The 13,609-nt window shown below is 35.5% G+C and overlaps 1 protein-coding gene across 9 annotated transcripts in view; it reads right to left on the bottom strand.

Moving 5' to 3' along the window:
- The window catches only part of dlg5a (discs, large homolog 5a (Drosophila)), a 155,188-nt gene that overhangs the window by 5,044 nt on the left and 136,535 nt on the right, over positions 1-13,609 (bottom strand). For all 9 annotated transcript variants that reach the window (XM_087278377.1, XM_087278380.1, XM_087278384.1 and 6 more), the window contains 3 exons: positions 12,079-12,206; positions 8,832-8,941; positions 886-995 (listed from right to left, as the gene is read on the bottom strand). In XM_087278377.1, coding sequence (XP_087134503.1) covers positions 886-995; positions 8,832-8,941; positions 12,079-12,206 — 348 coding nt within the window. The remainder of the gene's footprint in view (positions 1-885; positions 996-8,831; positions 8,942-12,078; positions 12,207-13,609) is intronic.

Genomic DNA, 13,609 nt, shown 5'->3' with positions numbered 1-13,609 from the left:
AAATCATTTTCACTAAGGTCTGTCTTTAAACACTGAAAGAGTACAGCTGACCATACGAACTATAACTTTGCCATCTGAATGAACAAAGAAAGGGCGCTGATCGCACACACTTACCGAATCTATAGACAGGACAATCAGCTCATACTGGAGCTGCGTCTTTTTTAAAGGAGACGAGCAGTAAATCCGGTTCTCACCATTGATGAGAAATGCTCTCGAGTAAAAAATGTTCCAAACAAATGCATTTCTGCCACACGTCACGTCTACGGATCTAGCAGCGCGCTCATAGAGAGAAAATGAAAACAAAACCTTCACATTATGAAAGCAACACTGGCGACCCGTATCTCCAAACAATTCTTGTTCTTTCCCCACAGCTTTTGGCAACACGACGTGTGTCGTCTCTCTGCTGTCTGAACACTGTTTCAGGTATAGTCTAAAAAAGCTAGCATGCATATTAATGAAGTTGCAGCGCATACATAATAGAAAGCGCTGATTGGTTTGAACCAAGCCATACTCATGAATGAATGCAACATACTCAGAGACATAATACGGGACACTCTGGCACAAACGTCCAATCTGCACGCTGGAATACACGCTAAGATCTCATGGCCGTGACGCAGCTTCAAAAATTAGTTTCAAACCGGAAGTACGAATTTGCTCAAAATAACGCAAAAACAACCAATTTCACTTTTTAGTGAAATATATGTGTCCTAATAGCAGTTAATTAATTAGCAGTGTGGGACACATACGACTGTCAACAGCTCAAAAAATGTGTTTTGGTGTTTCGTGACCCCTTAAGATGAGTAAATAATGAGTAACTTGTAATGTTTGGGCGACCTATCCCTATAATATTATAACATACTGTATTATGCAGACGAGAAGGCAAACCTGTGAAGAACTTGCTGTAGTCTTGCTCAATCTTCTGTGCAATCTCAAACTGCTCCTTGGAATGTTTTTGAGAGACTTTATCCCGCAGATAAATCGGGTCCTTCTGCTCTCTACACACAGAAAAACAGAAACACTCATTCAGAGTTCACACAATTACATTACAAGAATAAACTACAACCAGGCCTGTCACGGTAAATATTTTTTTGTGTGCAATATATTGTCATAGAAAAGATTGGGATAAGTGATATTATTGTCATTTTAATGCCTGTGTTTATGCAATGATCATACAACAGCATAGGCTGTAAATGGGCATGAACACTTTAGGACACAATAGGACAAAAAACAAACAAAAGTTAATGTAAAATGGCTCAAAAGTTATTTGTGAACAATCACTTATCTGGAAGTGGACTGCAGCTTTAAAATAGAGCTCAGTTGGACGTAAACAGTTTTTGGGAAAATGTCAAAATTGACCTGTTTTTACCTGTTAGAAAGCATTCCTTAACCATCCTGAACTCGCTGACACCATGTACATAAACATGATGAAAGATATATACTGCATCACCAAAATGTATTCAGGTGACATCCATATATTGGAAGTTAAGTGTATTATATATATACAGTTGAAGTCAAAATTATTAGTCCCCCTTTTGATTTTATTTCTTTTTTAAATATTTTCCAAATTATGTTTAACAGAGCAAGGAAATTTTCACAGTATGTCTAACAATATTTTTATTCAGTTAACCTTGTTTAATATATTATTTTAGTTTAGTTTAGTTTAGTATATATATATATATATATATATATATATATATATATATATATATATATATATATATATATATATATATATATATATATATATATATATTTTAATGAGTCATGAGACTGTAGCATTCAAAATAAACTCCAGATGCACCTTTTCACTTTTACTCTGATGAAAGCAGATCTCAGCCGAAACGCAGTTTTTTTTTTTGAAGATTAGCCATAAGATTACAGGTTTTTAATACTTTTTTTCCAAAATTTTTTGAGTGCCTTGGACTGATTTCTGCTATGAACTAACACTTTTAGGTTAATAAATACTTATCACCTGTTTATTAATAGTTAATAAGGTAGAAGGTAGGTTTAGGTTTTGGGTAGGATTAGCGATGCAGAATAAGATCCTACTTTAACTACTACTAATGAACAGTTCATATCCTAAAAACTAGTAGGTAGTTAATAGCATGATTTGTTACCTAAAATAAATTGTTTAAGCAATAATGCACAAATATATGAACACACACACACACACACACACACACACAAACACACACACACACACACACACAAATTCCACCAACGCATTTGAGTACATGAATTACACCATACAGAGGCTGAATGAAAATCCTGGCTATATATAGCTTCATTTTATACTCGCACAGAATCCAGAATATCATGAATATTTAATAAGCCACACAATCCTGGTACATATATGTGTTTGTAAGAGATTTCATCGAAAGTATAAAAAAATGCATGTGCAAGTCATAGTACAAGCCATGATGTCATCATTGTTATCACACTAACAACTGCAGGACAGATTAACTCAATATGCTTTTGTATGGAGTAAGGTGCTTGTGAGCAGGTCAAAGACAGCCTGTATTTATAATCCCCATAGTGATTTTCTAATCCTTCAGGGAAATGGCCAATTTAAAAACCTCTGCTGGGACGACTTTGCACCATTAGCGCTCTGACTACTCTTCAAGGAAGTGTGGAAAAGACCTCAAGGCGCCGTTATGCAGAGCTATCAGAAGAATAAAGCTGGGATTTATTGTCCTTTTAAGTCTCGCGCCCCTAGAGAGCTATCAGTACAGTAGGCTGTGAACCCAGGATATGCATATTAGCGGTCTGGAGTAGATTTTATATTATGCCTCTTTTCATAAGATGTAAAATAAATCTCTAGTGTCCATTGAAAGTGTCTGTGAAGTTTCAGCTTGAAATACACACAGATCATTTATTTGAGCTAGTCAAATTTGCCCCATTGAGCATAAGAAAAAACATATAACTTTTGTATGTGTGCCTTTAAATTTAAAACATTTAAAAATAAACCATTTCTAAAATATGAAGTCTTTTGGTTATGAAGATGGAGCATGAAGTGTTAGTATTGAGTCATCTTTTAGAAGCAAGTGTTGAACTGACCCCTCATTAGTGATGCAGTCTGGCACAAAATAAAGCAGTGAGCTCACTCTGCTTAATGAAGCCACAGCTTCATGGGTTTATGGCTTTGATAAAACAGTTATTTCATTTAAATAGTTTATGTTCATAGAAAAACAAAGCAAATAATTTTGTTTTGTCCCAGTACTGAAATGGTTGCCAAGCAACAGTCTCGGATGTATGTTGTAGAGTATTTTACAACAGCTTGCAATGCAACTGAGCCAATCAGAATAAATAACCAGAACTATCAGTTTCATAAAATATTTTGAGCCGCATTCAAAGCTTAAGTAAAATACTATTAAAACCTACACTGAAACCTGATATCTGTTGCATGGCAACCATTCATTTATCAGTACTGATTGAAAGAAAAAAACATTACTTGCTTTGTGAAATATTTGGAATTTATTTATATGCTATCAAATATTTTTATTGCTTTTGTAACATTTGGCATAACCAGTTTATAAAAGTAATAAACCCCAAAAAGTTGCGGTTTCCACTACCTGACAAAAAGTCTAGTCACCTATCTTTGTGACCTATAAGTTTTAGGAAAAACAAATAATAACTTCTAGTTGATCATTTGGTATTAGAAGTGGCTTATATGAAGCAGGACTGCGTGACAGAAAAAGGGTAACCTAGTTTCTGCTTTCACTCACCCAAAACATGCTCTGTTTGCACGATTTGATTAATATCATCACATCAAATTACTTTATAAATAATATTTCAAACCTCCTCTGGTGTTTATTGTTTTTAGAAAATATCTAAAACATTTTTTTAGAGATGCCTTTGTGAAACGAAAGTTTAATATGGCTTTAAAACGGTTTGATTAATGTATTTTATATACCTAAATTGTTATAGCTAGCTTTTGTTTGTTTTATATTAGTTTATTTATTTAAAGCGATTTTATTATATCCGATATTTGTAATTCTTTAAATTATTTCAATATAGCTTATAGGCTATTTTATCGAGATATGACACTTTTGTTTTGAGCCTACAAAAGTGGACCCGTAATTTGTAAAGTATGTATTTCTGCTGTATTCATATTGTGTATTATCTCCAAAATAAATAAAATCAGAAAAAAAAACGCTCGTGGCATCAAGAGAGCTGTGAAGGAAGCGCTCTTTTGCTCGCTCTCACATTCACATACAGGAATCTAAACGCGCACAAACACACCTTTTAAACTTGACAAAAAAACTCTTGAAAACTTTTACTGGTTGCTGTGTCTTTAATGTAGTGTAAAGATTATTATGCGTTATTGAAACATCAAGGAGGATGGAGCAAAGTCACTTATAAATTAAAACTTTATTATTTTATGCAACAGCCTTGCATTTAAAGGGAAACATAAGGGCGATCATAAGCAACAAAACCGCAGTCTATAAGGCAAAATGTTTTCTTTCCCTTATTTATTTGTTTGGCGCATTTAATCATGTGCGATCAGAAAACTAGTGTAACCCTCTCCTTTCACTTTGCCCCGAAGCCCTAGCTGGCCCACTTTGGCCCAAGGTATTCGGTGGGACGAAAAGGGCCAGCCGCTGGCCCCGAGAAAGCCCTGCTTTGGCTTGATTAGGCCATAAAAGTGACAGTGGAAATGCGACTGGCCTTGGCTCACCCTGGCTCGCTCGCTTTAGGCACGATAGTGGAAACACGGCTAATGTAACCCCAAATCATTAATTTTTCCTTCACCAAATTTGACTGATTTCTCTAAGAATCTTGGGTCCATGCGGGTTCCAATAGGTCTTCTGCAGTATTTCTGAAGATTGGGATGCAGTTTAACAGATGATTCATCAAAAAAATCTACCTTCTGACACTTTTCCAACTGATCAACTGGAAGTCAAGTTATTATTTGTTGCTCCTACAACTGGAATCGACGACAAGACTTTTGTAAGGTAGTGTACAATGGATTTTAGTTTTACAGAATTTATAAAGGCTAATGAGGTTTGAAGCACTCGGTTTCACATCTTGCCTGACAACACCCCTTTGCTGTTATAAATTCATGGCAAGCCACAACTTCATGGGCTTTTGCTTTGATAAAACAGTCAATTCATTTACATAGTTTATGTTCATAGTAAAATGAAGCAAATAAAAACTGTTTTTGTCCCAGTACTGATAGGGAAGTGGTTGCCAAGCAACAGTCTAAGATGCAATCCGACTAAATAAACAGAGCTATCAAAAAATAAAATATTTCATAAAATATTTTGAGCTACTTTCAAAGATGAGGTAAAATTTTATAAAAACATAAACCAACACATGTTGACTGTTGCTTGCAAAACATTTCTTTACTTGTACTGAGCCAAAGAAAAGCCATTATTTGCTTTGTGAGATATATAGAATGTGTATGTTATTGAATATATTATTTGTTTTGTGTAATATATATGGAATAACCGGTTTATAAATGCAATAGGTCCTAAAATGTGATGCTTTCAATGACTTTTTGTTTTACAGCATTTATGCACTCCACTTTACATCTTTCCTGACAACACCCCTAGCTGTTATAAACTCACTGTAAACCCCTGTATTTTTATGACATTCTGATATGTAAATATCTAACCTGACATTCTTTGGCACATTTCCTTCAAAAACCACATCCATTTAATAATTTTACAATGTCCTGAGTGACTTGGATGTTGGGAGTCTATATATGTCCTCATATGTTCACTAGTAAGGCTGATGCTTAAACTTTCGCCTGGCGCCACATCGAGCTCCTCGCAAAACAGACGAGTGTTTTATACTTGATACGTGGACATTTTTTTTTAAATGACAGGGGGCGGTCAAACCAACCGTAAAATCAGATGGATAAACATAGATGTAGGAAGTTTCCATCATATCATTAATATCGTTAAAGATTTTTAAATCAATCTTTGATGCATCACTTGCTTTTGTTCATATGTCGGACAGTTCTACCTATTGAGGTTTATTAACATATTAATAACAACAAAACATTATTAAACTAATTAATTAATAAATTAATTGTGCAAGTCATGCCTTAATGAAAAATCTAATATATATTAAAAACGTGTACTTTATTTACAAAGTATATAGTAATCTACAGTGTGTTATATTTACTATGCCTATGTGTGTGACATAATACATACTAATATACAAACAATTCTGGCTGTTAATTAAAAATCACAAAGATTAAAGAAAAATCACAGTTTTACCTTGCTAAATAATTAGAAAAAAAAAAAATCACAATTCACACATTACTGTCTGGCTAGATTGTGTCATCTGCCTATATGAAAAGAAGGCAATAATAGTCTGACATTCCTGACCATTATCACCAGTAAAGCCCAGAAAAATAGGGCATGGGTACATTCAGGGTTTCTGGAGGTTTCACCAAGTTAAATTTAAGACTTTTTAAGACATCTTTAAGACCATAATAAATGAAAATTTAGACTCATAAAGGGCAAAAAAGCTAAGGAATTTTATAAATGGCCCAGATGGAAGAGATTTTTATTTGCAAAAACATTATAATTTAATACATTTGATAATGCAATATATATATGCTTATATACATATTCCATAGCAAAATATTTTAAATATTGTGTAAAAACAAGCAAGCTCTACTTGTATCAATACAAAAATCTTTAAAAAAAGAAAAAAAAATCTTTTAAAAGTCTTAAAGACTATAATAAACTAAATCTATGCACAACAATTTGTCCAGGTCTGTAAAAACATAGAGCACTTTTAAAAAAAATGTTATTGTAAGGAAAATAATTAAACCATTATGATAAATAGAGTTAAAATGTACCTTTTAAATAAAAAGTAAAACATTTTATTGAGATGGAATTTTGGTGATTGTATGGGTTTTGGCCGGATTGGGTAGCAATGCATGAACAAAGGAAAATTAAGACTTGTTTAAAAAAAGATTTAAGACCGACAACACCATATTTCAGTAAATGTAAGACTTTAAGGCCTAAAATTTTGATTTTGGGATTTAAGACATTTTAAGACCCTGCTAAAACCCTGATATTGTACACTAATAGGTTAAAATTTTCCTTTCCAGTTATCAAAGAAATATTTTGTTGCCTAATTATAGTTTTGTAACTATTAAACAGTTTTAAATTAAAAACTGTAATATATACATTAGCGTAAACCAATAAATGATGAAAAATATATATTTTTCTGTCATTGTGTATCAAAACCACCTGGGTCTCCTTTTTTGCCATAGCCTCTCCTTTTGGCTCTAACTAACTTATTCCTCAAATTTTTCCAAACTGTTTTACAAAAATATTGTCCTTTCCCACAGCTGTTGCAATTTCAAGTCACAAATTATTGGTCATCTTGTTATCCCTATGATCATACGTGGACAGATCATAAAGATGTGTGTACAGTCGTACCCGTTTCAGAAAAAATCTCTTCAAATTGATTCATATTCAACTCAAATGAAATGTGGCGCCACGCAAATTGTTCTCTTGAGTCTTAGGGTGCTTTCACACCTACACTTTTGTTTCGGAACGTGTCTCGATTGCCCAGTTAGCGCGGTTCGTTTGGCATATGAGAACAGGGCAATCGCGCTCTGTTCCGTGCCAAAGTAATCGCTCCGAGATCGCTTGAATGAGGTGGTCTCGGCTCGATTGAAACGAACCCTGGAGCGGTTCGATTACAGTGAGAAAGCGATCCGATCTGAGCGCGGTTATATCACAGTGTTTTATGGATATGTAATAGGCATACGGCTATATGAAGAGAGAATTATGAGTATGGCGGGAAGTTTCGCGAGTCTCCGGATGCCCGCAAACGAGTGATGATCTCCCGGTAATCTCGTGTCTCCCTCCCGGTCCTCAAATAGGCTACGTCGCGCACCCTTCTCACCCCTCCCCATCGCATCTCTTCTCAGACACATCGCGCGCGCGCGCGCACCCTGTCAATCACCACCAAACCACCACCTCTCCTAACAGTTTAGCGGGACGCTGCAAAATAAACCCTGACACTCTGACCAATGTGAGGAGAGTTTACTCGCACGTGACTTGTTTTAGCTATTTTGGTTCGATTAGAAACTTTGCAATGTGAAAGCGAACCGCTCCAAGAGCAAAGAGCAACAATGTAACAATTGTAATCTCTGTTTCGGAACAACTGAATCGATTCAAAGGTGTGAAAGCACCCTTAAAAAATTTCATTAGCTCCGCCAGCCAAAATAATGTCGCACACACATGATAAAATGACATCACATTCTTTGCATGCACTCAAGCAAACACATTAAGTAAAAAGCAGCCTGTACATTGAACAACAAAACATTTGTAATGTTTTTTTTTCCGAGTACCAACATCTCTATCTGCTGCAGCCAGTCTCTGGGTTGGTAGATGCATCAGGGAACCTATTATAGCAATCAAACATGGAAAAATCAAATTCTTGTGACATATCCCCTTTAACTGAGCCTGTCTGATAAACCAGGTCTGGAATCTCACAAAGTGACCTTCAGCAGACAACCAAAGAAGGAGGCACAGACAGAAAGAGTGAAGCGGCTGCCTACGCTGCCATATATCTTGTCCTATATCTATATAAAGGGAGACAAGATATTCATCCGTTTAACAGCAGTTCTTCCAAGTCAAACGCAGCCTACACAGTAAAACTGCTTTCCATTTCCCAAATGTCTTCAGGGCCCTGGGGGAGCGCACAGGAACTTCTTGGCATAAAAATGTGCCAAGAAGGCCTTGAACAGAGTGTGTGCGCGTGTATGTGTGTTTGGAAGGGTCCACAAGGACATCCAAGAATTCAGTTTATGATTATTTTGATATGTATGTGTTGAGGAGGATGTGAAAACTTACTTTATCTGCTTTGCGTTTTTGTAGCGTATGAAAATGACGATTGGGTAAATGTGAACGCTGTGAAGCCTTTCAATAGCATGAGGTGCAATGTCAAGCAAACAGTGACAGTCCTATGAGAGAGAACAACATGGCACAGAACAGAGTCATGTTACACATATACAGCACACGCCAACAGAGAAACAACAGCAAAGCGAAATCAACAAACATTAACAATGCCTCTTGATATTATTCTATTTAAAAGAGATTTATCTGACTATTAAAGGGATAGTTCACACAAAATGATAAAATAGCTTAATTTAGTCAATTCAGGCAGAAAAAAATATTTTGAGAATTTAGTATTTTTTCCATTGTTTTTAGCTTTAGAGAATAAGAAAAAAAACTAATGAAAAATTACACTTTATTCATATGTTTTGCTATGACTACTGGAATTGACATCAGGGCTCAAATAATTGTTTTAGGTGACATAAGTGAAGTTTATTCATAAACCAATTTCGAGAGGAGCATGTGATTATGATTGAACACGGCTGGTTCTGCATTAGCATGCATGATCCACCAATCAGGCCATTCCTAACCCACTATAAAGAGCCAGGGTTTTTTCACTACAGTCATCTTCGATTTGAAGAATCCCCCCTTCCACCCCTACCTTTTCACCTTTTCCTCCATAGGGCAGCACGGTGGCCCAGTGACTAGCACTGTCGCCTCACAGCAAGAACGTCACCGGTTCTAGTCCTTTAACAGGCCGGTGGTCGTTTCTGTGTTTAGTTTGCATGTTCTACCCGTGCTTGCGTGGGTTTTCCCCGGGTTCTCCAGTTTCCTCCCACATTCCAAAAACATGCACAACAAGTAAATTGATAAATCTAAATTTGCAATTCAGGTAATCTTATAACACAGCATATCTTGTAATAGCATTCAATTTTTAGTCATCAGCTCTTATCAAGGGGGAGTTGTCGAGATCTACCTGAGCTCAAGGCTCCCCTCTCTTCCTCCAAACGGGAGGGAGCCCAGGGCTCAAGAACCTTCGAGCTCAGGGCTCTCTCCCGGGACAGCATGCCAAACTTGCTTATAATCAATCATCAGCTAAGTGTGAACTCTTGAAAAGGAGATTAATAGGCAAAAACAAGTATTTTTGTTTTTAGAATTTTTTTCATTCCAAAGATTATCCTCAAAAAAAAAAAGAGTTTATAGCAGGGGTGCGCAAACTGTTTCTTATAAAGGGGCAAAAACCAAATTTGGAGGGGTGTGGGCCAAAGGGAAATATACCAAACTCGATTGAATCAAAGTTTCCATGGGTAATTCCCTAACATAAAAAAAATAATTGTTTTAAAATACACTTACCAGTCACTTTATTAGGTACACCTGTCCAACTGCTCGTAGAGCAAAATTATAATCAGCCAATCACATGCCAGCAATTAAATGCATTTAGGCATGTAGACCTGGTCAAGACGATCTGGTGCAGTTCAAGCTGGGCAAGAGAATGGGGAAAAAAGCCCAACCATCTCTAGGGTTTACAGAGAAGTCTGTAAAAAATATCCATAAATATAAAAAAATATATATCCAGTGAGCGGCAGTTCTGTGGGCACAAATGCCTTGTTGAAGCAAGAGGACAGAGTAGAATAACCAGACTGGTTTGAGCTTATAGAAAAGCAACATTAACTCAAATAACAACTCGTTACAACTGAGGTATTCAAAAGACCATCTCTGAACGCAAATGTAAAAAAAAATAAAAATAAAAATGAAAAATTACCCTTTATTCATATGTTTTGCTATGACTACTGGAATTGACATCAGGGCTCAAATAATTGTTTTAGGTGACATAAAAGGAGATTAATAGGCAAAAACAAGCATTTTTGTTTTTAGAATTTTTTTCATTACTAAGATTATCCTTAACAGAAAAAGAAAGTTTATAGCAGGGGTGCGCCCAGACTGGTTTCGAGTTTATAGAAAAGCAACATAAACTTAAATAACCACTCGTTACAACTGAGGTATGCAGAAGACCATCTCAGAACGCACAACATGTCAAAGATTGAAAAAAATATTGCCTGGTCTGCTAAGTCTTGATTTCTACTGCGACATTCGGATGGTAGGGTCAGAATTTGGCATTAACAGCATGAAAGCTCTATCTATCCTGTCTTGTATCAATGGTTCAGGCTGGTGCTGGTGGTGTAATGGTGTAGGGGATATTTTGTTAGTACATTTTGGGCCCATAAAGTACCAATTGATCATTGTATCAATGCCACAGCCTACCTGAGTATTGTTGCTGACCATGTCCATCCCTTTATGACTACAGTGGCTGCAGTGGCTTCTGATGGCTACTTCCAGCAGGATAAGGCAGATGTCATAAAATGAGAATCATCTTAGACTGGTTTTTTGACATTGACAATTAGATCACTGTACTCAAATGGCCTCTACAGTCACCAGATCTCAATCCAAAAGAGCACCTTTGGGATGTGGTGGAACAGGAGATTTGCAACATGGATGTGCAGCAGACAAATCTGCAGCAACTGCGTGATGCTATCATGTCAAAATCTCTGAGGAATATTGCCAGTACCTTGTTGAATATATGCCACAAAGGATTACTAGTAAGGTGTACGTAATAAAGTGGCCTGTCAGGGTATACTCTATTTTTTATAATTAACTTATTACAGTAAAAATATAAACAATCCATTTAATAACACAATGGAGTTAGCTAAATGCTAAATACACTAAGCTGCAGCATTTACATTATTAAAAGATCAGACTCATTTAGAAAACGAAACCAATTCCAAAAATAACAAACAAAACTTTTCATTATATTCGAAATGACAATCGCTGTCAAAGATATTCAACCCAACCCCCTCCCCAGCCTTCTCCTGCTCTCTTCTTAAATGGGATTGTAGTCCAAATCAAAGGTTAGCATGGGCCAACTATTTTGGAATCTCTATTCTTAAAGGTGTTATGAAAGACATAACAGAATGATTTCATATACCATTTTGCTTTATAAAGTATGTGAGTAAAATGGATATAAGACGGTTTTCCCATTTCAAACAATAGAATCATACACTGTACATTTGACTTTTTTTTTTTTTTTTTGACTGTCAAAACATTATTAGCTATTTATAACTAGAATTTTCTCTTATGCTTTACTTAGATGCTCTATGTATGAGAAAACTAAGAGCAAAATACATTTTTGGGTGAACTATCCCTTTAAGAGCCATATCATCTCAACTCAAAACGAATGTGGCTGTGGTAAGCAGAGGTGTGCACAAACCTTGTCCGTGATTTCATTGATTGAGGCAACAGTCGTCACATCAAAATGGCCACTCCTTCGTTTGTAGTCGATGAAGAGAAAGTCTTTGACCCCACGCTCAATGGCCTGCTGAGAAGCCTTCATCACCTCTGGGAGAGCACAACAAACAAAGTTCAGCTCACTCATATTCAACCACCATATTCAATCGACTGTAGCACTACTGAAGACTGTGGTCTGTCGTTACAACCAGTTTTTATGAGATTAAAACTATCAAACAGTAATATTCAAGTGCACATTTCCCATTTCTAGATATAAAAATCATTTCATTTATAGACATTTATTTATAAAGTTTAGCATTAAAAAAAAAGTTCACCCAAAAACAAAAATTTACTCTCCTTCAAGAGTTTTGAAGCTTGAAACATGAATTTCTTTCTTTATTTTTTGTTTAACACAGAAGACATTTTCAAGAAAGCTGAAAACCTATAACGATTGACTTCCATAGTAGAAAAAAAACAATGGTGGAGTCAATGGTTGCAGGTTTTCAGCAATCCTTTAAAGTATCTTCTCTTGTTTATAAAAATAATTTTTTTAAGCTTTGAAACAAGTGAAAAGTGAGTACATGATGACAATTTTTATTTTTGGGTGAACTGTCCCTTTAATATAATTATTACCAACTTTAATCAAATCAATGTTTTTATTTATTTATATTTTGAAATGGAAGTTTCGACCGATTTCAATATTGATGTATTTATAAATGAAACAGAAAACTGAATAATCTCTCACTCAAAAGGGAAGTCTTTCCAGCAAAAAAGCAAATGTTCAGATTTTGATTAGACATTGCTAAAGTTAAATTAAAGTTAAATAAACTTTACAAATAAACACTGGATCATTATCATCATAATCATCATATCATTACGTGTGATAAAGATTTTTTCACACTTTTTTTTTGCCTGAATATTTAATTTAAAATAAAAGTCATCCAAAACCACACTGTGAAATCAGAACATGGAGGCAGTAATTGGATACCAAACTGACTAGGTAGCTATGTTTATTTAGTCTTAATTACCCATTATTATTCCATTTATTAGCTTTTAATGATACTGTGTGCAATAAAATTGTAAAAATTACTTTGTCAGATCAGGATGAGAATTTACTAAAGGCAATATGATGTTTGCGTATTGCAAAAAAGGCGGGATTAAACAAAATGATTAGACATTTAAAAAAGCGAGCAATTGGTTCATATTTTACATTTCTGTTCAGAGAGGTCATGTTTTGATCTTCGATTGGTCTCACGCAGTCAAGATTGATGCGATTTCGCAGGTCATAGTTCACCAAGCTTGAACTTTGCAACGCAGTAAACTGCAAAACTTGTTTTCAGTGTGATGCATTCGCGTATGTATGAATGAAAGTCTATGGGGAGAAAAGTGCAGTGTGACCAAGGCTTAATGGCAAAACGTCTTAATTCTCATAATAAACGCGTACCCTGACCTGACACGGGAGAAAAGATGTAGATAAACAAATCATATTTACAGTTTTTTTGGCACAAAAATGT

Source organism: Danio rerio, chromosome 13 (genome assembly GCF_052040795.2).
Source record: "Danio rerio strain M-AB ecotype USA chromosome 13, GRCz13ab, whole genome shotgun sequence".
Taxonomy (NCBI): domain Eukaryota; kingdom Metazoa; phylum Chordata; class Actinopteri; order Cypriniformes; family Danionidae; genus Danio; species Danio rerio.
Note: the sequence above shows the minus strand (reverse complement) of the source record. Positions and strands in the feature narration are given on the sequence as shown.